The sequence below is a fragment of the Heterostelium album genome (assembly GCF_000004825.1).
Source record: "Heterostelium album PN500 unplaced genomic scaffold PPL_scaffold5, whole genome shotgun sequence".
In the NCBI taxonomy this organism is placed as follows: domain Eukaryota; phylum Evosea; class Eumycetozoa; order Acytosteliales; family Acytosteliaceae; genus Heterostelium; species Heterostelium album.
This window is the reverse complement of record NW_008805067.1, coordinates 400789-423793: the sequence shown is the minus strand read 5'-3', so window position 1 is coordinate 423793 and position 23005 is coordinate 400789. Positions and strand designations below refer to the sequence as shown.

Sequence of the window (23005 nt, the reverse complement as noted above, 5' to 3'; positions counted from 1 at the left end):
TATTGGCGGGAAACCCTTTTTTTTTTTTTTTTTTAACAAATCTCAAAATTTTTTTCAAGTAATAGAGATTAATAATTATAAAAATAAAATAAAATAACAAACGTATACAATGATAAAACGTCTATACTTATCAAGTATGAATCACAAAGAAACAGAAACTACTAATTCTAAACATTGGAAAGTTAGACTTTCAATTTGGTGTTTAAAACTTTCATTAATAGATAAGTCAATTTATCAACTAATTTTTCTTTGTCATTTTTATTCTATGGAAAAGTTTTAAAGTTTGAGAAAAAAATTAGAAAATTAATCATTATTTTTTTAACAAAAACAAAAGATTCAAACAACTTTTTCCAACAAGATGTAGAGCAAAATCATGATTTTTATTATATTTGCATTACCATTCTTTGATTATCTATAATTCTTTGAACATAAAAATGCAAATATAACCTTTATTAGATTTATATAAATAGTTTATTTTTTTCCCATGGTTTACAAATTCAAATTCAAAATCAATTTCATTTTTGTTAAACCGAAACAAATATACAAAACAAATGGGACAATCACAATCAAATAATAATATTAATAATATTAATAATAATATATCTATAATAAATAATAATCAAACAAAATTTCCTGATTTTATTTTAAGAAAAATCTTTGAGATTTTATCAGAATCTGTGTGTAGATATCATAATGACCGTTGGAATCCTTTGACTCTCTCTTTGGTATCACACTATTGGCTTGTGGAAATCATCTCTAAATCACAACCTAGAATCACTACATTGAGTAATGAAGTAGAGTTTCTTGTTGGATTACCACAATCCTATTATCGATCCTATGCCAAACTTTATGACAATGTTCAAACCACCGATATTCCAGTATTCAATATGAAACTCACCAAATTGACAATCATCTCTTTAGATCATGAGAAAAAGATAAAAAAGAGTAGAAAGAAGATGTCAAAAGACTATTATGATCGTTGGTTAAACCGTCGTGATTGGATAACACAATATAATGACGCATTGCTATCGTTGTGGTCATTCGATTCACTCACTGTCATTGGTTTATTTGAAGGACAACAATTGGATCAACTATTAATTGCCAATCGTCTGAGAAAATTAAGAGTCTATCACGATACCGCCAATGAATTTCATTTGGAATCATTTCCTAATCTAACGAAATATACTATTCGTCATGACAAGGAGGAATGGTCATTAGAAGAATCGGCAACAGATATATTCTTTATGCCAAATCATAATCAATCTCTTACCTCATTGGTTATCAACATTCCATTCAACAGGAATCATCCTCTCGATCAAGATGCTCAACCAATGCCCAATGTAACATCACTAGAGTTAAACAATCAAAATGGCTTTGGTCCATGGTCAAATAGAGTACAAGAGAGAATACCATTGAATATCGCTCACTACTTTCCAAATTTAACTACTCTAAGTCTCGATAATATCTATCATCTAATGGTCTACTCTTCAAAGGATGAAATGAATACGTTACCACTACCAGTGTTAATTGGTAAGCTAAAACAGCTCCGTCATCTTTCGATTAACAATAAGAGACCATCTGGTTTATCGAAAATTGATAAAACTCTTGGTGTTTATCCACGTTACTACTCAGAGTTTGAAACAGGTGAAACCGCTCAACTATTTGCTAGAGATTTGTTAGAGATTGGTGGTCAGCTACATACTTTAAAGCTAAAGGGTGAAGTAACTCTCTTTTCCCCACTTCTATCACAGTCATTGAGTTCTCTAACCAACTTGAAAAGACTATCAACTTCACACGTCCTCACAATGGATGATGTCAATCTCTTGACACTCTTGAATAGTTCTCTCAAAAGAGTTTCAGCCAACTTTTACAAACACAAGAACAATGCATTGTTGCACATTATCAAGAACAACAAGAACATTGTGGTTATAAAAGATTATTCATTCGATGGTTATCCAACAGCAGAGCTATTCAATGCTTTGAGTGATGGTGATACAAAGTTAGAGAAACTACAATTGGTTTGTGACAATGATATGGTTCCTAAAACAAAGTGTTCTAACCTTTCTGTACACATATCAATGGTTAACAGAAACAAACACAAACAACCAAGACATCAAAACAAAGAACAATATCAACACTACAGAAAGTTAATGTATTTCGGAAACCAAGAAGATGTCCATGATAATGAAGATCAAAGTGAATCAATTGAATAAAAAAAAAAAAGAATCTTTTTTAATTATAAATTTGTTTTATAAACAAGATTGTGCCATGATTGATTATCTGACTTTTTAAATTGCAATATTATATTATCTTGAGCAAGGTTGAGATTTTTGATTGTATTTCCTAGGAGTGTAGGGTGTATTAGAATAGTTTGGTTGTTTTTTAATTTTCATACATACTAAGTCTACTTTCAATAAAGTCAAGAACCAGGTCTCATTTTTAGCTATAAAGAAAAAAAAAGTATAATCATTTCCATCTCCACACAGTGCAATCAAGATGGTGTACTTTGGAGGATGTATTGAAGCTTCAAAGTCACATCTCTGTTGGAGGTCAAAGGTATGCTCATACCTCGAATCATGAAATTGTGCTGGAAAATGTTTAAACGATTCTTCTTTGTTCATTGTTTAGAACGCTGCTATTTGAATCGCACTTTAATTTCAACATGATATGATTCTTTGTCACTATCTGTAGGTAGAAAAAAAAAAAAAAGATATATATTACACGATAGACTATCTAAAGCTTTTATCGACTCTGATGATATTGATGATCATTAGGTTCCAATATTGTTTGAAACACATAAAAAAATTTTTTAAAAACTTATTCAAATTGAAACTGATGATATTGTTAATCATGATAGATAATAGTTGATAATAAAGTTGATTACTAATAAGTTTTTAATAGAATTTTTAATTTCTTAATAGGATTAAAAATCCAATTAATTTATTTTTTTTTGTTTTTAATTTTCAAAATCTATCTGTATAATATTTTACGATATACAAGAAGGGTATTACCAAGGACAGTTGATGACAGCTTCTTAGATCACATACAAATATAGTGTTTTCGGTGAATTTGAATATACACTACGTGATTGTGATTACCACAACAGAACACCTCTATTTTAATAAAATTAATATCTATTGATAATCTTCAATATATATGGTAAATAATAATTGAAAAAAGATGTAAGAATAGGCTATTATTAATGTATTAATGTTTATTTAAGGTATTGCCCCGCATGTTATTATAATAAGTTGATATATCTTCATTTCCACTTACTATGCCATCTTTGACTATGGTAACCGTCAAGTCGGATTTGCTACAGCTGTTACTGCCTAAAGTTTAAGAGGGGAATTTGCTGAAATAATATAATTTTAAATAAAAATTAATTCATTTTAATATTATTTGTTGTTGTTTAGCTTTTATTTATCTCTTTGAGATTATTATCTCTTTTTTTCAAAGTCACTCAAATTTCTAAAAATATAAAAAAATATAATTATATAAAAAAACTTTTCTTTTATCATTTATTTAATTTCTAATTCAAAAATATGGTTTATGAATATTTATAAATATTAACTCTGCTTCAAGTGAATTGTTATCAACATCAATTAGAAGATTCTAGAATTTGATTTTTGAATATCACAACAAATTTAAGTATGATTTGGTTGATAAGACCGAGTGAAAACAGTTTAAAAATGCTGTTAATATTGATGTAAATATATTAAGAAAATTGTTTTTATTTCTTCATCTAAATGACAAATGTTTATTCTATAAAAAACTAAAAAAAAGAGTAATTTTTGCAAAAATAAATTTGATTTTTGAGAAGCAATGTATTGATTTTTATTTTAAATAACAAATTTAGCTCTGAATGTATTGATCTAAATAAAGGAATGGGTTTTCAAAAAAGTAGTCACTTATTTTAAAATCTATCAATTTGTTTATTAATATTATATTGATAATTTTTTTCAAAACAAACTCATTCACTTTTTAAATTTCAACAAATAATTAATAAATTTATTAATTATTTAGCATTTATCACGTTTAATAATGAGTAGCAACAAAAAACAAAAACCTCTGCTACTACAGACAACTATCCAACAATAGTCACAGAAAAAATAAAATCCAAAATAGTAGTTAAAAAATGTTTGGAGTGTTCAGATTGTAGCGAAGAAGAAGAAGCGCTTGGAGAGAGTGTTCCGATGGAAACCGAGAGCTACCAAAGTCTAGGTATGATAAATAATTAATTTTATTTTCTTTTTTAATTAATTTTTTTTTTCCTTTTATTAGATATGGTTTTAAAAAACTTACAGGTACAAAAGTTACACTTTTAACTGGACCATCTAAATATAGTTGGATTCAAGAGACAGGATTAATGCAAGTAGAAATTTATTCGAGAGATTATTTCAATGAATAATCATATTTTATCTTCTTATCATTGAAATAATCTCTCGAATAAATTTCTTGAAGTGCAATCACAACTGTTAATGATGCAAAGACATATGATTCTTTGATGAAAGGCATGTTTCGAAATTGGACTCTCTAACAAAAGAATGTAAAAATAAGATTGTTAAATCAAATTTTTTGTTCTTTTTCTAATTTTTAAATAAATTCTATTTGTTTTTTTTTATCTATAAAAATATTAATTTTTTAAAGTTTTTATTATTATTATGAATTAAGAGTTGAATTTTGAATGTGTCTTTGTAATGTGAGATTCTGTTTGTGTGGTGGGTGAGTTTTTTGTTTGGGTGGGGCGAGACAACACCATTTTAGTAAATCTGATTAATCAAACAGTGCAAGCTAAATCAATCAGATCAAAATATTTAATAAAGAAATAGTTTTAAGAAATCAAAGTAGATAAAAGTTTAAAGATATTACTCAATTAATTAGTTTTCAAGGTTTAAATAGCTTTGAACTTTAGTATTGTGGGATGAAAAACACAAAAATATATGTTTGTGTGATCTAATTCTATTATTTTTAAATAATTTTTTTTTTAATAAAAGAAAACCTATATAAAAATTATTTAAGAAAAAAAATAATAAACAATTCAATCTGATCATACATTTGATAGTTTCCAAAAAATTGTTTGATAAAAATAAAAATATGAGTTTATAACAACAAAATAAGATATTTTTAAATAATTTTTTTTTTAAATGAAAGAAAACCTTTAATAAGAGTGAGGTCAGATAGAAAAAAAATTGATAGTAACGAAATTTAATCAAACTAAACAATGTTACAAAAAAATTGTTTTGGTAAAAAATGAAAAACCTAGTTTAGGGTTTTTTCACCACTAAATCACAGGGTAATGTCTTATGAAGAATTTAGAAAATGATAATTTAAAAGTTAAATTAGTATTTTGTTATTTTAATTGGAGCATCGGCATCTAATATCTTTAAAGGTGATACAGTCTCTGGTAATGATATAGGTGAATCATTTTCTGATGAGCTAGATTGGGGATGAACCCATAATATCTGGTTACCTCTGGGAGTAGCTGGCGACAGTGATAGAGTTCGTACAGTAAATGCTTAGACATGACCGTCTGGTGCTGGTCGAACCAGAGTACCGACTTTTAAAACTATGGGTATTCATTTGACATGATAGCGAAACTGTCAATACCATTGCTTTCTAGATCTTCATATATCGCTGAATATGGGTGCTTAGAGAAGCTAGTCTGAGTCGAGACATATGTTTTTCGAACAAAAAGCTTGATAAGAAAGCATTTAAGGTGTCTAGATGTATTGTTCTTCTTATTCATCTTTAATAGAAAGGTGTATGGCAAAAAAAATAGACAAAAAATATGAAACCCAATTCCGATATAAATTTGTTTATTAAACAAAGTTTGAATCTATCGATAAAAAATTGGACAAATAACTTTACAACATACTATCTATTGAAAGAAATAACCTACAAATGTAAACAAGAAAATCTCTGATAGCAGTAGAGTAAAGAACTAAATAAACATATTGAACTGATGTTGTTATAGTTGAATAAAGTAAAGAATAAATGATAATATCTATTCTCTAATGTAAATTGATCCTAACCATTGATACTGATACTAAAAAACTAATATAAATTCATACATGTGTAGTTATTATTTTTTTAGTTTTTTTTGTTTTAAATCACCACAAACCAAAGCATGTAGGTATTGGAAAAAAGTATGGATATATGAAGAGATGTTAGTAAGATAAGAGATGCGAGTGTAGTAGATGTTAGTTAGTGGAAAAGATATGGTATCGACAAAGGTGGATGGTGAAGAGACCGCAACACCAACAGTTGGAAATGGTGGCAACTTCACAAATAATGGATTTGAAGAGAATTGAGGTATTCTTCAATAATAATTATGAAGGTTAGCGAATTTGAAATTCACATAAATTTTTCACAAAAATTGATGAAAAATGTAAAAATTTGCAATTTTTTGTGTGAAAAATTTTTTTTTATATTTTTAGAAATTTGAGTGACTTTGAAAAAAAGAGATAATAATCTCAAAGAGATAAATAAAAGCTAAACAACAACAAATAATATTAAAATGAATTAATTTTTATTTTAAATTATATTATTTCAGCAAATTCCCCTCTTAAACTTTAGGCAGTAACAGCTGTAGCAAATCCGACTTGACGGTTACCATAGTCAAAGATGGCATAGTAAGTGGAAATGAAGACATCACCGAGGATCCATAATGGACCAATTGGAGCTGGGATATCGATACCCATGAAACCAGAGAGACATTCAGTTTGACCCATAGAGGTAACTTGGAGGACGTAGTCGGTTGGGGTCAAAAGGAATTGACGACCGGCAACAGTGATTTCAATGTTTGGCAAAGTCGAGATGACAGAGCATGAAGTGAAGATACCTTCACCGTTCATTACGACAGCACCGAGCTTGGTGTTCAAAGCGTTGATTTGAGCGGATGGACCAGCAATCAAGGAGGTACCAGAGTCACAGATGGCGTGACATCCGTCAGCACCACAGTATCCGAGAGAGTTACCGTTCAAAGCGAAATCGTCCATCTTGAACTCCCAGTAGGTCTCGTTGGTGAGTGGGACGTAGGTGATTGGACCAGTGTAACGGGTGGTATCGATGGAACCAAAGGTGAGTTCACCACCGTTGGCACCTGGAACCTTGGATAACCAGAAAGCAAAGACTGGTTGTTGGACCAAACCTTGAGCCATCATGTTGTAGAAAACTGGTGGGATAGAGTTGACAGAGATCGATTGGAAGGCAAGACCGAGGATACCATCGAATTTGGCCAAATCGAAAGCAATACCTGGTTCGGCGGTGGCTTCAGCAAACAATTGGTTTTGGACAGTCAAGGAACCGACTTGGACGGTATCTTGGGAGACGAAACCAGACATGGCACCAGAACCATATTGGATAGAGAAAGAGGTACCGTTGGCAACGTATGACGATGACTTGGATGAATCGTATTTGCTGTGCAAGTCACAGGCAACAACAGTGACTGGGCACTTCTTGGATGGGATCCACAAGTTGGATGAACCAGTATCGAAAACTACCTTGAAGGATTGGGCTGGGGTACCGATGGTAATGGCACCATAGTATTGGGCATCTTCATAATCAGAGATTGGAATAGTGGTTCCTGAAGCACCGAGGAGACGACCAGCAAACTTCTTTTGGATGTTTTGTGGGATTCTTCTAATGGCTTGTCTTGAAGCCTTGTTGAAGGAGAGTGGGACACTGTATGAATTGTTAAAAATATTATTATTAATTAAATTATTGAATAAATAAATATCATTTATTATTATAAAAATTATTTTATTTGATTTATAAATTATTTTTGTAGTTGATATTTATTTAATTAATTAATTTAAAACGCTACTTACGTGAAAGCCTGTGAGACCACGATGAAAGCAAAGAATACAGCAAGTGCAGAGATAATTCTCATTTTTTAATAAATATATATATAAGTGACTGAATTAAAAGTAACCAACTTTGGTCTATATATATGTTTTGAAAGTGTGTTGTTAGGAGAGTCAAAATTTTAAAAAAAAAAATATACTAAAAAAAATACAAAACTGAAAATTCTTTTTCTTTTTTTTGGTTACGATAATTATTGTTGAATATCGTACATACTATTATATAAAGGCGGTGAAAATTTTGATCGGATTGTGATTCTCCACCCAAACCCACCAAAAATTTGAAAAAAAAAAAAAAAAATACCCCAATTGTGATGAAAAAAATCAATTGTTGGATAAAATCAGAAAAAATTGAAATGTCATTTGAAAATAGCACACCTCAAAGTGTTTATGGTGAGTGGAATGAAAAAAAATATAAAAAATGAAAATATCCAAAAATGAAATCAATGTTGTTTTTTCACTTTTTTCTTATCATTGTCTCATTGGGTTTAGACATTGAAGAAGAAGCTTTTGACTTTTTTTGAATCATACAATTCCTTTTTTTTTTTTCTACAAAACCCAAATATTAATTAATTATGAGGAACGTTTTTTTGTTTTTTGTTTTAAAATATCTTTTTTGATCAACCACAACCTTGAATAGATTTATAGGACTAATCAAAGAGTGTTCCACTTGGCCCTAACTAGATTCCTCTATTGTAGGTTTGTCATCATCATCATTGAATTGTAAGGCTACTGGAACCAAAAGCAGAAATCATGCAAATCGGCATTATAAATGAAATTTCCAATGACTCGAAAAATTTGCAACTCACAAACTAGTGTGTAACCGTCGATTCCTTCGAAACTCCTACTACTATTTTAATATGCGATAAGAAATCTGATTACCAAACTCCAAACCTTGGAACTCTAAAAAACAACAATGATTTAGGATTTAGGAAGGAACTAGACCTAAAATTAAATGAAAAAAACAGTCGACACACAAAAGAAAAGTGATTCTAGTAAATCGATCTAGCTACACTTTCTGGATATTTTCAATTTACTGAACAAAAGGTGGCTGGGAAAACGAGAAAATCTTAATGATTCCAAAGCTAATCATAGTGAGGCAATGATACCCACCCACTTTAGGGATTTCATTGTTTCAAAAAAAAAAAAAAAAAAAAAAAAAAAAGAAAAAGAAAAAGAAAAAAAGTAATTTTTAGTTATTTATAACTTTTTCTATTCTTTTTTCTGAAATGAATATTCAAATTATTTTCATTTTTATTTCTCAAAAAAATAAATAAATCAAACAACTTTATAGAATAATAATTATTATAGTTCTGTAAATTGTTTTAATATGATATAATAAAAGTATAAAGTTTAAATTTGTTTTTTTTTTTTTAAATTTTTATAAAGATTTATTTATTTATTTATTTTGTTGTTGTTGTTGTAGTAGTAGTTGAACTTGATGATTCTTCAGTTGCTGCTGTTGGCTCTTCAACATTTACACTCTTGTAAAGTAAAATATATGACATATGCCAATCACCAGTACCACCATAGAGCTTCTTGATATCTTCGTCAGTGTGTAGTGTAACTATATTATCGTTGAATTGATACCATTGATTGTCAGCCTTCTTTACCCATGCAACGTAATGACCAGAGTCAGCATAACGACCTTGATGAGTAAGTACTGCACTCAACTCATATTTACCGGTATCGTTTGGTTTGATATCGAGCGATACATCACTGGTAGCGCTGGTTGATTTGTTGTCTGGTTTCTTTTCGGGTGGTTTGCTGACGTCGGACATCTCTTGATCGTCGAGTGGCTTTCTCTTGCGTTCCAACGACTGGTTGAATTGATCCTCGATGATCTTACGCTTGACGGCCAGCTTCTCTTTGAGTTCCGGTGTGCACATGTCTTGAACATCGAGCATGAAAGGGAATTGAACGGGTCTGATAATCTTGGCTTTGACACCGACAGTGGCGGAATCACGTGACTCTTTGACATCTTTCTTCCAGTGGAATCTAACGAATTGTACGAAAAGATAGGGTGGAAGTTTGGAGATGGCAGTCTTCTTGAGGTAGACGGCTTCACGATTCAAAGTCGGTGACTTTTTGGTGATCTCCTCTTCCAAACCACGTTTGAGTCCTTCGTGCAAGTACGATGTTTCAATATTGATATTACAGGCCAACTTTAAGAGTGTCTCTATCTTGTTGGTAGGATCTTCCGATGGATTGTCCTTACAGGTCATAGTATCGATCGTCTCAATACCAAACAACTTGTTGATGATCGACTTTTCATGGTCATGATCATTTGGATTGAGTGTCTGTCCTGGTGCTGCCAACTCATATGAGAAAGCAGTCAACAATTGTGACATTGCTTCCTCTGCATCTTGTTGTAAGAAATGTCCACCTTTTTCTTCAGCAAATTGTGGAAACATTCTTCTAAATGTCTAAAAATAAATAAAAAAAATGGTTAATTAGTTAATTAGTTTAATGAATTAAAAAGTAATATATATATTATTATTATTATTTTACCACTACTTACTGATAAGAATAAAATGGTTGACATTGGTAGATTTGATTTGGTGAGTTCATTGAATAAAACTTGAGATGCTTTTACAAGACTGGCATACATTGATGGGTTGCTTGGTTGTTTGTAGGTTTGAATGGATTTGACAAGTTCTGGTACGGCTTTGAGTGTTTGTAGTGTCGAGTTGAGATAACATGTATTTCCAAGATTGGCAAGACCGGTTGGCATGTCATTCATAATTGTATTCTGAGTTTCCTCTGGTAGATCTTCAATAAATTTTACAGGTTCCTTTGGTTTCTCCAATTCAGCTGCCGATCCCATCATCATTACATTCTTTCCTTCAACTAAATCAACATCTTTCCATTGTGTTTCATCCTTTAAAATACCTCCTTTAAATCCCATAACTAAAAATTGATAAATAAATTTAAATTAAAATGTTAATATAAATATTTAATAGTACTTGTTTAAATCGATTTGATTTAACTATTCAATTTCATACTCTTTTGTCTATCAACAGGTACTTGAGTTAAAGAGTAAATCTGACTCTTTAATACACTGACTGGCTGTGATGGATCTACATCAACCTCATACTTTTCTTTTCCCCACTTTATATTAATCTTTACCATTATTATTTAAATTATAATTACAAAAAAAACTTTATATATATATATGTTATATCTATATTAAATAAAATGAATGATCAAAAATAAAAATTAAATTAAGAAATTTGTTTTTTTGAACATCAAAGTTTACAAAAAAATTGATCAATTTTTTTATTTAATTAAAAATTTTAAATTTAAACTTTTTTTTTTATTCGTTTAAAATAATAAGAATTTTTAATATATTTCTAAAACTATTTTTTTATTTGTTTTCGTTATGCTTCACTACTTCCATCATTACAATAGGATTTGCAAAAAGTAAAGAATGAATAACAATAATCGTAATCATTACTAACTTCAGCGCAAAAATCGAAATTTTCATAACAATGATCCTCACATTTACCAGCAATGCATACATTAATGAATATATATATTAGAATAATAATAATTTGATTAATTGATAGATTATTGTTCATTTTCTATATATATATATTTATTTATATATTTTAATTAATAAATAATTTGATTATCAATTCAATTTCTATTTTATTTACCTTTTTAAAATACTAAAACTGTTTTTATGATTATTACAGAATGACAATAATTATTCACCGACCTATATTTACGATACAACTGGTTTCATTGTAAACCATACACAAAAAAAAATGTATAGCATTTTTATTACATATGATAAAGATGTGTGATCAATCAAAATAGCTATTGCTAAAAATGTGTGGTGTGGCTACCAACCACAAACATTTTCGATTATAATTTATATTATTGTAAAGCTTGCATATGTAATGAGTGTTGCTATTAATTACAATCTAAATAAAATAAAGTTACAATCTAATATTTAATATTTATAAAGGAAAAACTATTGTACATTGTCTTGTGTCTTTTTTATTTAATTTACTAGTAAAAAATAATAATCTAATCATCTTTAATTATGTGATTTCTTTTTCTAATCATCGTTACAACAACAACAACACCATTCACATTTACAACATTCTTCCATACACTCACCGCAACAAGAAGAACAGCAACCATCTTCCGAAGAGCTTTGGGACTTATAGCCACCTGGTGGTGTTATAACAGGTGGAGGAATGGCAACTGGTTCTGGCAAAGGAATCTCCACATTGATTTCAATAGATTTCTTATGAGACGCACAATACTTTTCACCATTCTCTGCTGTTATACTACAACCTGCTGCTTGACAAATCGATGGTTGTTGTGCATATACTACAGGTGTTTGTTGAGGTGGTGGGTATGCAAGTGGTTGTTGAACATAGAATGACTGTTGTTGTGGTGGTGGATAACCTTGTTGTGGTGGGTAGCCTTGCTGTGGTGGATAACCTTGCTGTGGTGGGTAACCTTGTTGTGGTGGATATGGTTGACCTGGATAGGGTTGCTGAGGTGGTGGATAACCTTGTTGTGGTGGGTAGCCTTGTTGAGGAGGGTAACCTTGTTGTGGTGGATAACCTTGTTGAGGAGGGTAACCTTGTTGTGGTGGATAGCCTTGTTGAGGTGGTGGATAACCTTGTTGAGGTGGATAACCTTGTTGTGGTGGATAACCTTGTTGTTGTTGTTGTGGTGGTGGATTTCCTTCTTGTTGAGGGGCTGCATTCACTGGCTGCTGCTGTTCTGGTTGTGGTTGTTGATTTGAATCAGACATGTTGTATAATTATTTATATTTATATATAGACTAGATGTCTTGTAACCCCCGACTTTCTACACCTCTTTACAAAGTTAGTAGTAAAGATAAATAAAAAAGTTAACTTTTTATTTAAACAAAGAAAGAAATGTTTAAAAAATCAAGTTACTTAAACCAAAATCTTTAGGTTGATTCGACATTGTTTCGCACTTTGAAACCAAAGATAAGTTCACCAAAGAATACAGGTCATCACAAATTTGTGATGGATGAAATGATCACAAAACTTAAGATAATCGGTTTTTATGTAAGCCAAAATTTTGTAAAAAACAAAATTTTGTAATATCAGATATTTTGTTGTAAAACTAAAACATTAAAATCCTCAAAAAATTTGTAGATTTTTCATAGGGCGTGTCTCTCTGCTCTGTAAATTTAATAAGATCGATGTTGTCATCTGATTCTCCAATATCAAGGTGCAAAATCACCCGTTATCGATACAAGATAAAAGTGAATTAAATCATTAGAATAAAAAAAACAATAAAAAAAAAAATAGTTTTTTTATTCTAGTTTTTTTATTTTTACAACATTAGATCAAGATTTATCAAATCATCTAAAGTCAACTCTATTCAAAAATAATTAAATTCATAAAGTTTTAATTTCTTAGATTTTTTTAATATAAATAAACTTTTAAACAATGATAGAAGCATCATGACTTGAAACTGAAAGATCTCAACTATGTATCAAGATTTTGGATTCCAAAGGTGCTTTGAAAGCCTTGAGAAGTACGAGCCATGATAACCAATGAGACTGAGCGTCAAAAGAGAATCAAGGCAATCTCTGATTTCTATTCTGCCGCATCAAAATAATATCATAAAATGTATCAAATAAATTTATTTTTATCTTAACCCCCTTATTTGAAGTAAAAAATTGATTAATTTGATTTACCAATTTGTTTTTTTTTTTTTTTTTGAAAATAATTACACAATGGTAAGTAAATGCCAAAACCAATAATAATATGGTCAAGTTTTATTTTAATAATAATAATACAAATAATAATGCAAAGGATTAATCTTTTTAATTGTCAACATAAATATAAACATGTTGATGTCGTTGTAAACTTCCTTAGTAGTTGTTATCAAGCTGACTTTAGAGGATCTCTAAACTTTATATCTTCATCATTAGTTAATAGTAAGTTTAGTATGTTATTTATTATTTTGTTATTGTTTCTAACTATTAGAGTTGTTATTTTTTTAGGTCCAAGCCAATGTGAACAGATATTTAATAATTCTTATAATGTTGGAACTTTTATAAAGTTAAAAGAGATAACAGTGTTGAATAACAACGGTCATGTTTATTGTATAGTACAACATTCCAACGATGACTATCAATGGATATTCTATGTAGATATGAATGCTCTAAAGATAGCCGGATGGGATCAACGTAACAATGGCAACTATAGAAATCCATCGGAGAACAATCAACAGATTAAAGAGATATTAAGAAATAGAGATGTAGCACCTCAACTTGGTTCGGTACAGCAACACAATGCTTCGGCAACATTCATTCAATCACAGAGGAATAGAATCGTTCGATTCGAATGGGATACACCGGTTTCAAAGTCTGATGTTTCATCCAATGGTTTGGTGGAGCTACTGATGCCTTGTAACAGACCGTACCAGAAACACATTAAATTCCAAGTGCTCAGTCCATCTTTTCAATTTGTAGATCACTATGAATCGAATGGAAATACCTATGTTCGTGTTAGACCTACCTCCAACTTTCACTTTAATACACATGTATCTTACAGTCTAGATATCGAATTCGATTCTACACCTATTCAAACAGAAGTCTATACTGGCCAATGGAGTCTGACACACGACGATCCAAAACAATATCTTGGTATTACCTATCATACATCTGCTCGTCTCGATCCAACGCATCCACATATCCGTCAGTTGCTGACCAGTATCACTTCGACCTTACCACCGACAGCAAGATCCGATCCAGCAGAGATTGCTAAAGCCATTGCATATTGGGTTGGAAATGTTCCCTATCAGATGATTGAACCGGGTATGAGTTGGCCTACTCTAGAACAATACATCCAAAGTGGTTACAAGTATATGGAGTGTGGAGGACATGCTATCTTTTTTGTTTGTTTGGCACGCGCTGCTGGCATACCAGCAAGAAGATTGTTCCACCCTTGGATCGTTACTTCTCACGACAAGTTCCAAAGATTCGATTCACATTGTATTGCAGAGTTTTATCACCCCAAGTTTGGATGGGTACCAGTTGATGCAACAACAAAATTCAATCACACCAACAATCAACAGTGGTTCCGTGTTCCAAAGCCAGTACCATCTTCTTGGCCAAACAGCATAGTAATGACCGCAGAGAGTATGGATGGTTATGAATTGAAAGCACTCAATTCCAAAAAGAATCAAACATTACAAAAATGTAAAGTAACTTTAATAAATTAATTTATTGTTTGTATATATTTCTATCTATATCTTATAATCTATAGATTTCAAATTGTTCAACGAAATGTGATTGTGATGATCCACCAGTTGCAGCAGTGAATCCAACATGTGCTAAATTATCTTCCAATCCAATGAATTTCGATAGATTGAGTTTATCGTTGGTTGATACCAATGCAGAATCTACAAGTACTTCAAGTCGTGAAGCTGATTCGCTGTATCTGATGATTACATCATGGGTTTTACCATTGTTCATCGATGCAACATTTATATAGGCTAATGAATATTTAGGTGAACTTGAGTTTGGTCGAGTACCTATCGATTGAATCGATACATGACTACCTGATGGTTCGCCATCATTTCGGTAGGTATCGAATTCAATTGCCAAAGAGTTGCGAATTCCATCATAACCCATATTTCCACCAGTTTTTTTCTTATCATAGTGATTCTCACCGAGTGGAGAGTCATGGATAACAAAAGCCATACCATCGGCACCACCTTTGTCCATCCTGAATTTAAATCTACAAAAGAATCCAGATCCAATGTTCAATGGTTTTCGACTCCAACAAACACCAACTTGGTTACGTAGGGGACCGGTCAGTATCAAAATACCTGCCAACAATTGAGCACTTCCATGAGTTATCATATGATCAGAGTGTAGATATATCAATGGCAGATAACTCTTGATATTCCTTCTAAGAATCATGTTTCTAACCAAACATTTCTTGATTAATTGGTTTCGTGAAGATGGTGTACATTGGTCTTGATCCTGTTCAAAGGATGTCAACTCTTCTTGTACTTTGGAATCTTGATCTGTCGGTTCCACTTGATTGAACAAAGATAGTTCAACATTGCCCAGGGATCCACATTGGCTAGACCATTTGGTAACAATACCAAAATAACTAAATAAATGGCTTGCTTGGGCGCAGGTCAGAGTAAAATCTAAAGGCAACTGAGTTATCAAGTTGTCATTTAGGTTTAGATTTAAAGTTAAACTTTCGGGATTGTATACTATGACCATCGTATTGCCAACAGGTTGGGATTTAAGTTTTGTGTTGAAAAGAATTACATTTCTTTTGAGTTTATAGTCTTTGACAAACACTTCAAACGACTTGTCATCTACCTTTAATAGTTCTACTGCTAGAGTATGAGCAACATTAACAAATCCATATTGGTATCGATTGTTGCTTGTTAACTCTGACATGACACTTTGCATTACGAATGTAATATATTTGTTTTTGGAAAAATCCAAAGAAAAGCTAAATTTGAATCCTTGGTTGATGATGGTTTCAGTTCGAATATAATCTCTAAACCATATTGATTTCACAATTCTTTCAACTTTTGAACATTTTTTAATATCACTACCACATCCAACTAGAAAAGAATTGTCTTGTCCAAGTGTCTGATTAAAGTATTGTTGAATAAGAACATTTTTTTGATTAAACTCTTTAGAGTAATCTAAAAATTTGATCTCTCCTTCTTCAAATATTGATTCTACAACTCTTCTATTTATAATGCTTGTATAATTTCCATTGGTTTCATATTTATTCTCATTCTTAGAAAAGTCCTCTATGAATACATATTTTTGATTATTATTATTATTATTATTATTATTATTATTATTATTATTATTATTATTATTATTATTATTATTGTTGTTGTTGTTGTTGGTAGTAGTGGTAGTTGTTTTCTTTTTAAATAGATTCTTAAACATTTTATATCTATAATGTTATATTATTAAAGTCAGTTTTGTTTTAAAAACATATATTAAAATTGTTTTAAAAAAACAAAACTGACATCAAATGAGGGAATCAAACATGTTGCTTTTCCCTGGTAAATTTTATCATAAAAAAAAAAGTTTTGGTATGGCTCCCAGGCTGTTAATTGAAAAAATATTAAAACTTTATTCTCGTTTAATAAAGGAAAATTACTAAAGATCCAGAATAAAATCTTAATAAATTTTTTATTTTCCAGACTCAATTCCAAAAAGAATCAAACAAGATTGAAAAGTAACTTTAATAAATTAATTTATTATTTGTATATATAAATATTTTATAATCTATAGATTTCAAATTGTTCAACGAAATGTGATTGTGATGATCCACCAGTTGCAGCAGTGAATCCAACATGTGCTAAATTATTTCCAATCCAATGAATTTCGATAGATTGACGTTATCGTTGGTTGATACCAATGCAGAATCTACAAGTACTTCAAGTCGTGAAGATGATTCGCTATATCTGATGATTACATCATGGGCTTTACCTTTGTTCATCGATGCAACATTTTTATAGTCCAATGAATATCTTTCTGTTAGCATAGGATCAGAGTGTAGATATATCAATGGCAGATAACTCTTGATAGTCCTTCTAAGAATCATGTTTCTAACCAAACATTTCTTGATTAATTGGTTTCGTGAAGAAGGTGTACTGTGGTCTTGATCTTTTTCAAAGGTTGTCAACTCTTCTTGTACCTCGGAAACTTGATCTTTCGGTTCCACTTGATTGAACAAAGATAGTTCAATATCATCAAAAGTCGTTTTAGTAGAACATTTGGTAACAAGACCAAAATAACTAAATAAATGGCTTTCTTGGGATTTGGCCAGAGTAAAATCTAAAGGAAATTGAGTAATCAAGTTGTCATTTAGGTTTAGATTTAAAGTTTGGAAAATCCAAAGGAAAAATAATTTTGAATCCTTGTTTAATGAAGGTTTCAGTTTGAATATAATCTTTAAACCATATTAATTTCAAAACGCTTTCAACCTTGGAACATATTTCAATTTCTTTACCACCGCCAACAATAAATGAATTGTGCTCACCAAGTCTCTGATTAAAGTATTGTGGAGTATAATCTTTTTTTAACCACTAAAAACTCTTTCCTCAAAGATTGATTCTACAACTCTTCTATTTATAATACTTGTATAATTTCCTTTGATTTCATACTAATTCTTATTATTATTATTATTCTTTGAAATGTCCTCAATTACCTAGTAGTTTTGATTATTATTATTATTATTTTTTGTAGAAGTGGTTTTATCTTTTTAATTTAGATTATAAATCTTAATGCATTCAAAGAATATTATAAAGGATGATTCTGTTTAAAATAATCTTTTGTAAAATTTAAAAGAGAATGTGTGGTGACCAGTTCCGATAAAACAAATTAACTATTTTCCCTGGTTTATTAAATTACAAGTTATATATTTCAATATATTTTAATCTCTCTGGATAGGCATAATATAAAGATTGTTTATATATGTCGGGTGCTCTATCTTGTAGATTGTTGTGAATGAATTTAAGGATTGATATGTTACCATTCTTAATTGCTTTTGCTATGGCTTCTCCAGAACAACCTTCTGTTCTATTGTTATGGAGAAACTCGAGTATAGAAAGATGATTGAGTCTACTAGCTTCATCCATAGCATCTTTGGTAGAATCACCACCATTTTCATGCAGATATTGAACAATATCCAGTGTTGCTCCATAGGTTGCTGCAAAATCAATAATACAGTCAGCAAACTTTAGATCTGGTAGATTGTTCTTTAACCAAATAACCCTTGATAGCGTTTTGTTATTTTTAATTGCATACAGGTATGCATCCGATGTGAATTCTTCTTTCTTATTCGATAGTAACCAACTGAGAATTTGATCACTCTTATTGCCAGCAAAGCGATCCACTAAATGACTTGGGAGAGGAATGTTTGTTTGGTTGATAAGATACTCGAACATCTCATAACTGATAGTGATTGCAGTATCTTTAAACATTTCGGTAGATGCAGCTTCCGTTCGATTCTCATTGAGAAATCTAACCATCTCCATATCGTTGTTTTGAATCGCATAGATCATAGCGCGCTTTGAACATCCTTCACTTCTATTCTCATGCAAGAATCTAACAATATCATGATTTTGATACATTACAGCCACGTCCATTGCAGCAGTAGAACAGCCACTTAATGTATGTTCATGCAAGTATCTGACAACCGGTAAGTTTCCCGCGAGACTGGTAGCTCTGTCCAGAATATCTTGAGAGCCATCGAAAAGGTTTACTTTAGATCGCAGTTTCTTTAGTGTCTCGAGATTACCATTCTTGGCGGTTGATATTAATGCTCTTTCATTACAACCTTCTTGTCGGTGATCGAGAAGATAGTTTACAATATCAAAGTGTGAATAGTTAGCAGCCATGTTGATTGCATCTTCAGAACAACCTTCACTTCGATTTTCATTGAGAAACTGGACCACCTCGAACTTGCCATCTCTTGAAGCAAAGTCAATTGCCAAACCAGTACATCCTTCGCTACGATTGTTATGAAGAAATACAAGAGTATCCAAATCTTTAACACAATCGATTGCATTGGTCGTACATCCTTCACTTCTATTAAAGTGGAGATACTTTACGATATGGAGATGGCCATTGATCGCAGCACTGTCCATAGCATCTCTAGTGCATCCTTCACTTCTATTCTCATTCAAAAACTTGACAATATCTAGTCGGCCAGTAGAAGAAGCAAAATTCATTGTTTCCGGGGTGAATAGGTTATCAATATTTTGATCGTGAAGGAACTGAACTATTGAGAGATGCCCATGTTTGATTGCCTTTGTCAGAACTATCTTTAGATCTATCTTTCTTTCAATGATTGGTGGTCTTAACAATGGAAGCAAGAACTGCAGTAGATGTAGATTTCCAAGTGCGGCAACAGTTTCAAGAGATCGAATGTAGAGCGATATGAAATCCAACTGATAATCGACCACTTTGTAATTTGCTTCTCCACCATTCAACAGATGTGTCAATATCCCTTTGTATCTCTCTATATAGTTATATTTGAGAAGTTGAGTAGGGAAACAACCTAGATCTTTCCATGTATATCTATTAAGATTTCGATCAAGTGTATCATTAATCTCTTTAATATCTCTAAATATTAAATTTCTTATAACAGATGAGCTTAATATACGACCAATATACACTTTATTCATAATTAATAAATAAATAAATACTCTAGATTGATAATAAAATATTGATGAATAGGTGATTTATATGATTCGAGAGATTACATATTCAGATTACAATGATATCATTAGAAACTATTAAAAAAACAATAATTTATCAATTGCTTGTATATAAGGGAATTTCAGTTTAGTTTCAACAAAAATTCCAAAGGAATTTCATTAAATTGTTCTGAAAAATAAAATATTGTTTTTTTGGGTGTGAATTATTAAAAATAATTTATTATTATTAACAATTACATTAAATATTCTATTGGTTTAATAGAATCCTTTTAAATATTGGTATGATGTGGAGCAATCAAACTTGAAATCGATACTACCTATTGTCAGGAGCATGCAGACGGTAAATCGAACCATGACTCTGTGAAACCTTTTTCAAAGTTGTAGAAATTGAAAACTGTAAAACCTGGATTTTGGGTCAGAATTACTTATTGTAGATGAAACAATGGAGAAGCTGATTAGATTTTTGAGGTAGATTTGATTGGTAATGGATGCAGGTCCATCAGCTTTGAATATTTGAACTCGGAATTGTCCAATCTTGGTGTTACCAAGAAAATTCCAAAGGTAATATATAACAAACCTCGTTCTCCATAGGTATGCCTCATTGGTTTACCAAACTCCCAAATAGATCCAAAAAAAAGGTTTTTTACCTTACAATAATATAGATGCTGAATGATATTTGTGATTTTTTATTCTCAAACATCTAAGAAAATTAATTAAATTCATTATTAAAAAGTTGACAAATGAATTCTGGAAAGGTGAGTCCTTTAGAACCAAAATATTAGTATATTTTGATCAAATTTTATATATTCTATAATCTACCAGATTGCTTCTTTGTACTTAGAGGGGATTGTTTGAGTTAGTGAAAATATTTTTTGATTTTATTTCTTAATTTAAGGAATTAAGTGATATATATGTTCGTAGTCTAGAATTATCATGTTCAATAGTTTGATTAATAATTATAAAAGATGAATCCACTTCAAAAAACTACCACAAATATACATTCTGGAAAGTGGTAAACCAATAAAAAGAAATCAATTAAAAATAATAAAAATTTATTTTATATTATCAGTTGTTGTGGTGTTTTATAATTTATACAATTCAAACTGTTCAATGATATGGCTTTGATAGGCATCGCCAGTTGATGCTGTAAATCCAACGAATGCTTGTTTATCATTGTGCAATCCAAGATATTGACCTAAATCCTTTAGTACCGTAGTCAATCTGTAGTTGTTGATTACAATATCGAGTGATCCAGATGCACCATTATAACAAATAATGACATCGTGTTGTCGACCGTTATTCATCCGCTGGTCTACCCTGATATTAGCCAAACTATATTGATGTCTCGATGAATTTGGCAGAGTACCTCTTGATTGAATCGAGACATGACTGTCGTTTGGCTCGTCGTTGTTACGATAGGTATCGAATTCGATTGCCAGCGAGTTGGGCAGGTCATTGTAGCCGAGATAGCCACCCATCTGTTTGTAATCGATAGCATTACATCCAGCGGGAGCATTTTGTATGACGAAAGCCAATCCGTCACCACCATTCAGCTCCATTCTCATCTTGAATCGGCAGAAGAAACCAGATCCAATATTCAATCGGGTTCTACTCCAGCAAATACCGATCTGCGATCTCAAAGGAGGAGTCAGTTGGAGGGAGTTCCGTTGCCAATTTGCATTGCCAAGAGTGACCATCTGACTTGGATGCAAATAGATCAGCGGTAGAAAGCTCTTTATATATCTTCTGAGAACTATATCACCGACCAAACATCGTTTGATCAACTGATCTCTTGAGACAGTATCTTGGTAATTTCCAACGACAAAACCAGCATTTTCCATCTCTGAAGGATAACCTTGAAGTTGACACGCATTCCCAAGTTCTAAATTTACATTATTCAAACAGAATTTCTTTGTTGGTAAAGAGTTGATTGAAAATCCAAAATAATTAAATAGAGTATTTTGGTTGTTACTGGTTGTCGCTGTTGTTGGAATTGAAAGTAATTGATTGATAACCGTTTGTTTATCAAGTTGAATTGTTAGATTTTTAATGAATGGATTATATACAATATTGACACTATGTGATTCAATTAAGTTGCTGCTATTATTATTATTATTATTATGTTGTGGTAATAACAATTCAATTGTTCTATCAATGTGAACAATCTCTTTTGATTGTTGCTGATATGATTTAATTGTAATGTTAAAACAATTACTATTGATATCACGATTAAATGTAATGTAAAGTGTAAAAATAATATTAGTGAACCCTAATTTAATATCTTTAGGTACATGTGATGTAATATGCATAATGAATGTGAAACAATTGGTATTATCTTCTGGATCACCTTTGTTAACTATATCAAAGTAAACATTGAATCCTTGATTTTCAATACACTCTGTTCTTAATGGATCTTTAAACCATATCGATTTGTTAATTATATTGGTAGTAGGTGGTTGTTGTTGTGATATTTTATTATTATTATTATTATTAATATTATTATTATTACTATTGTTATTATTGATTTCAAGATTACAATCGTCGAAAAACATTGTTAGAGTTTTCGAAGTATCATCTACACCCCATACTACTTCTCTACCGATAGTCAATGAGTTTGATGAATTCATTACTCTACTATCGACTATAGGTATATATTTAGTAAACTCTTTTTTGTAATCTATAAACCGAATTTGGTGATTATTATTAAAAATAGATTGTATAACACCATAATCTATTGTACTGGTGTATTCATTGGTATAGTTTGCATTATTAGCATTTTCATCAATATAATTATTTTCATTTTCATAACTATTATTATTAAAAATGTGAGCTCTTCTATGTATTGCACTTCTCATTTATAATTGGTTGAAAAAATAATAATTAAACATATGAAAAAAATTAAACAAACAACTTCC

The 23005-nt window shown here is 30.8% G+C and overlaps 11 protein-coding genes across 11 annotated transcripts; 4 read left to right on the top strand and 7 right to left on the bottom strand.

Annotated features, from left to right (window-relative positions):
- Nucleotides 1–109: 109 nt before the first annotated feature.
- Nucleotides 110–2213, top strand: PPL_05213 (uncharacterized protein; the record flags this gene model as incomplete). The annotated part of the gene is made up of 2 exons (XM_020576107.1): nucleotides 110–225; nucleotides 650–2213. 2 exons carry the CDS (start codon nucleotides 110–112, stop codon nucleotides 2211–2213), a joined length of 1680 nt encoding a protein of 559 aa, XP_020434096.1.
- Nucleotides 2214–2306: 93 nt separating this feature from the next.
- Nucleotides 2307–2621, bottom strand: PPL_05212 (uncharacterized protein; the record flags this gene model as incomplete). Its single annotated transcript, XM_020576106.1, has 2 exons — nucleotides 2307–2443; nucleotides 2537–2621. 2 exons carry the CDS (start codon nucleotides 2619–2621, stop codon nucleotides 2307–2309), a joined length of 222 nt encoding a protein of 73 aa, XP_020434095.1.
- A 1032-nt stretch (nucleotides 2622–3653) lies between these two features.
- On the top strand, nucleotides 3654–5454 carry PPL_05211 (uncharacterized protein; the record flags this gene model as incomplete). The annotated part of the gene is made up of 4 exons (XM_020576105.1): nucleotides 3654–3709; nucleotides 4285–4371; nucleotides 4465–4514; nucleotides 5369–5454. 4 exons carry the CDS (start codon nucleotides 3654–3656, stop codon nucleotides 5452–5454), a joined length of 279 nt encoding a protein of 92 aa, XP_020434094.1.
- A 767-nt stretch (nucleotides 5455–6221) lies between these two features.
- On the top strand, nucleotides 6222–6314 carry PPL_05210 (uncharacterized protein; the record flags this gene model as incomplete). Its single annotated transcript, XM_020576104.1, has 1 exon — nucleotides 6222–6314. One exon carries the CDS (start codon nucleotides 6222–6224, stop codon nucleotides 6312–6314), a length of 93 nt encoding a protein of 30 aa, XP_020434093.1.
- A 261-nt stretch (nucleotides 6315–6575) lies between these two features.
- On the bottom strand, nucleotides 6576–7894 carry ctsD (cathepsin D; the record flags this gene model as incomplete). The annotated part of the gene is made up of 2 exons (XM_020576103.1): nucleotides 6576–7686; nucleotides 7833–7894. The coding sequence occupies 2 exons, from the start codon at nucleotides 7892–7894 to the stop codon at nucleotides 6576–6578; spliced, it is 1173 nt and encodes a 390-aa protein (XP_020434092.1).
- Nucleotides 7895–9268: 1374 nt separating this feature from the next.
- On the bottom strand, nucleotides 9269–10997 carry usp14 (ubiquitin domain-containing protein; the record flags this gene model as incomplete). Its single annotated transcript, XM_020576102.1, has 3 exons — nucleotides 9269–10291; nucleotides 10387–10775; nucleotides 10871–10997. 3 exons carry the CDS (start codon nucleotides 10995–10997, stop codon nucleotides 9269–9271), a joined length of 1539 nt encoding a protein of 512 aa, XP_020434091.1.
- An 877-nt stretch (nucleotides 10998–11874) lies between these two features.
- PPL_05207 (uncharacterized protein) lies at nucleotides 11875–12642 on the bottom strand (the record flags this gene model as incomplete). Its single annotated transcript, XM_020576101.1, has 2 exons — nucleotides 11875–11882; nucleotides 11973–12642. 2 exons carry the CDS (start codon nucleotides 12640–12642, stop codon nucleotides 11875–11877), a joined length of 678 nt encoding a protein of 225 aa, XP_020434090.1.
- Nucleotides 12643–13673: 1031 nt separating this feature from the next.
- Nucleotides 13674–15076, top strand: PPL_05206 (transglutaminase-like domain-containing protein; the record flags this gene model as incomplete). Its single annotated transcript, XM_020576100.1, has 3 exons — nucleotides 13674–13806; nucleotides 13873–15012; nucleotides 15054–15076. The coding sequence occupies 3 exons, from the start codon at nucleotides 13674–13676 to the stop codon at nucleotides 15074–15076; spliced, it is 1296 nt and encodes a 431-aa protein (XP_020434089.1).
- Nucleotides 15077–15126: 50 nt separating this feature from the next.
- Nucleotides 15127–16806, bottom strand: PPL_05205 (L-type lectin-domain containing protein; the record flags this gene model as incomplete). Its single annotated transcript, XM_020576099.1, has 2 exons — nucleotides 15127–16044; nucleotides 16162–16806. The coding sequence occupies 2 exons, from the start codon at nucleotides 16804–16806 to the stop codon at nucleotides 15127–15129; spliced, it is 1563 nt and encodes a 520-aa protein (XP_020434088.1).
- A 418-nt stretch (nucleotides 16807–17224) lies between these two features.
- PPL_05204 (uncharacterized protein) lies at nucleotides 17225–20057 on the bottom strand (the record flags this gene model as incomplete). Its single annotated transcript, XM_020576098.1, has 2 exons — nucleotides 17225–17663; nucleotides 18280–20057. 2 exons carry the CDS (start codon nucleotides 20055–20057, stop codon nucleotides 17225–17227), a joined length of 2217 nt encoding a protein of 738 aa, XP_020434087.1.
- Nucleotides 20058–21172: 1115 nt separating this feature from the next.
- PPL_05203 (L-type lectin-domain containing protein) lies at nucleotides 21173–22945 on the bottom strand (the record flags this gene model as incomplete). The annotated part of the gene is made up of 1 exon (XM_020576097.1): nucleotides 21173–22945. The coding sequence occupies one exon, from the start codon at nucleotides 22943–22945 to the stop codon at nucleotides 21173–21175; it is 1773 nt and encodes a 590-aa protein (XP_020434086.1).
- Between the last annotated feature and the right edge of the window lie 60 nt (nucleotides 22946–23005).